Raw genomic sequence first — 2,767 nt, 5'->3', positions numbered from 1 at the left:
GAGAATTCCTTACCTGCTGTTTCTACTACCTACTAGATGTGAAAGGTTAAATGATTAACTGTTTAAATGATAAGTGCAATGATAACCAGTTAGCTTACTGGTTATCCTTTGGCTGCAGGTGGACAGTCTGGCATGGAAGAGGGGATGGGAAGCCCCACAGTGCCCTAGCAGGAATCAAAAGGCAGAGGACAGGCAGGAGGGAGGAGGATGGGAGGGAGAGAGGGACTAACACCTACAGCCTATGACTCACTGATTAAGCAATTAAGCTCCTTCACAGGTGCTCCCTCCTTCCCAGGGCAGGGCTACACATAGCCTGTGTTGCCTGCTGGGCTTGCTTCCTCCTTTCCTCCATCCAGTTAAATGAATCCAGGAGCCAGAGCAGCTCCCAGCAGCAGCTGCTGTGTTCTGGTTAATCTTTTAACTGATATAATTAGAGGTGATTTTTGGGCCAATACTGATGGCAGATTTTTAATGAGCCATATTGGCCAATACCGATCCAATTCCAATATATAGCCAGGCAGCATAGAAAGTGGCATCTGGCTGGTAAGTCTGTTGTGGGGGAAGGGGCGAGAGGGATGTGAAGGGCATGGGGAGGGCAGATCAAGGCCCCTATGGTGAGGGAAGAAGCAGAGCTAGGGTCGGGGCAGGCACTGCACAGGACAGAGCTACAACCAGCTAGTCAGGGGGCACAGAGGGGGGCAACTCCTGCCACTACATGCTTGCCAAGAGGGCATGGGGGGCATGTGCCCCCAGATCTGTGCACAGAGTGATAGCGGGCTGCCACTGGGGCAGCGCTGGGAGGGGACTATGGGGGGGACTGCAGCCAACCCAAAATTTGCCATAGCCCTCTCCCAGTACCACCACCACCCGCCCCAAGTGCAGCCCTAGCCCAGCTGCCAGCCAGGAGGAAGCTAGCACCACTCTGGCCTCACCCCACACTAAAATCTGGGGGCACATGCCCCCCATACCCTCCTGGGGTGCACACAGTGGCAGGAGAAGACCCACTTGGATGAGCCACTTGTGGCTCTGTCCCCAACTATGCCCTGGTTGTGTAGCACCTGCCCCTGCCACTGCCCCAGCCCCAGCCCCTCCCTCACCACTGGGATCTCAATCTGCTCCTCGCCCTAAGTCCCTTTCCTCACAACAGACTTACCAGTCAGACCCGGCTGCTCTCCATGCTGCCAGGATGCGCTCCTGGACGCCTGTGTGCTGCACTGTGGCTGCACGTGCACGGGGCATTTATAGGCCACATTACTGGCCACATCAGCCAAAAAAAGCCGATTACTAATACAGTCAATTTTCCTTATATTGGTGCCAATCGGATATGGGACCAATGTATCAGTGCACCTCTAGGTTAAACAAATATTTTTTAAACAATATTTACATCCCTAGTTTCTAGTGACCTCTTCTATACCCAGCCAAGTATTCTGGCTTTAGCAGAGTCTCAGAGTTCAGTCCAAGTAAATGGCAGTTTTCTTGAGAGTAAAAACATTAACCAAAGCATGGAAATAACTTCCTTATGTGAAAAGAAATCAAGGCACGGCAGAAAATACACAAAGATGACATATCTATGTAAAGTTCAGAAGCAAGAGGCCTAGCATTCCTTGTGAATACCGCCATTCATTAAGCAGTCTTTCAAATAATGAGACAATGGTACATCCTGTTTAGGAGGAACAAGTAGGAAAACTAACATTAAAATGAAAGGAACACAAACTACATGAACCATGCACAGTTCCAAGGGAACCTAATGGTCTTTTTCACAGTGAACTAATTATTAAAAGGAATTTGGGTGTTTTAACTCATCCACTAATGTACAAAATCCCAAGTGGTATGAAACACTCCCGTGTCACGGAAATCAGAGTATGGATTTTTTTACATACACACTTTGTAAAGTAAGCGTGCCTAAGTTCCATCACTAGTATTGTGTTCCCGCCCATCATCTCTTAATTTAGGCTTTCTCTACACTAAGAAGCATCTGGCAACTGAAAGCAGCCACTGCTAGAACATCAGTGCATCCACACAGCTTCTGGCAAAGACAGATACTAGAGGGACAGAAGTACCTGACAGAAGGCACAAGCATGTTGACTTTTTCCATCTGTGCGCTACTGGGTGGTGATCAGAGAGGTGGTTTTACTCTGCTGGCAGAGAGAAAGAGTTCTACCAAAGTAAATCAGTGTAAGTAAATCACCTTCATAATTTTACCAGCAGCACTTCACTTTTGATGGCAAAACTATGTTATAAAACAGAGGTGTATAATATATAACAGATATATTGGTCACATATCAGATTGGCATGGATAAAAGGAAAATTAACATTATTGGCTATCGGGGAGTTTTGTTGGCTGCTCTAGCCAATAATGTCACTAATAAATGCAGCGTGCATGCACGCAGCCACCATGCAGGTCGCCAGGAATGCAGCCCAGAAGCTTGGAGAACAGCGTCCTGCTAGTAAGTCTGTAGGGGTGAAGGGGCACGGGGGAGGGAATGGGCAGAGGAGGGCAGATCAAGGCCCCATGGTGAGGGAGGGAGCAGGGCAGAACAAGGGCCAGGCGCTGTCCAGCCAAGGCAGCGAATGGGACCCCGTGGTCAGGAGTGGGACGGAGCCACAGGCAACTCATCCAGGGGGCATGGGAAGGGGTGGGCAGCTCCCCGCCTCTGCGCAAAGCCCCAGGAGAGGCATGGGGTGCATGTGTCCCCCTGATTTGTGCATGATGCAGAGGCAGGTTGCCCACTGTGGGCTCAGGGCCAGGGCAGAGCTAGCCTCTTCC

At 49.9% G+C, this 2,767-nt stretch overlaps 1 protein-coding gene across 1 annotated transcript in view; it reads left to right on the top strand.

The window, feature by feature from the left end:
• TFPI2 (tissue factor pathway inhibitor 2) overlaps positions 1-2,767 on the top strand; it is a 24,834-nt gene that overhangs the window by 2,986 nt on the left and 19,081 nt on the right. Inside the window, exon 3 of the mRNA XM_025206799.1 lies at positions 2,560-2,564. Within this exon, the coding sequence (XP_025062584.1) occupies positions 2,560-2,564 (5 nt within the window). The remainder of the gene's footprint in view (positions 1-2,559; positions 2,565-2,767) is intronic.

The sequence above is a fragment of the Alligator sinensis genome, unplaced genomic scaffold (assembly GCF_000455745.1).
Source record: "Alligator sinensis unplaced genomic scaffold, ASM45574v1 scaffold436_1, whole genome shotgun sequence".
Classification (NCBI taxonomy): domain Eukaryota; kingdom Metazoa; phylum Chordata; order Crocodylia; family Alligatoridae; genus Alligator; species Alligator sinensis.
Note: the sequence above shows the minus strand (reverse complement) of the source record. Positions and strands in the feature narration are given on the sequence as shown.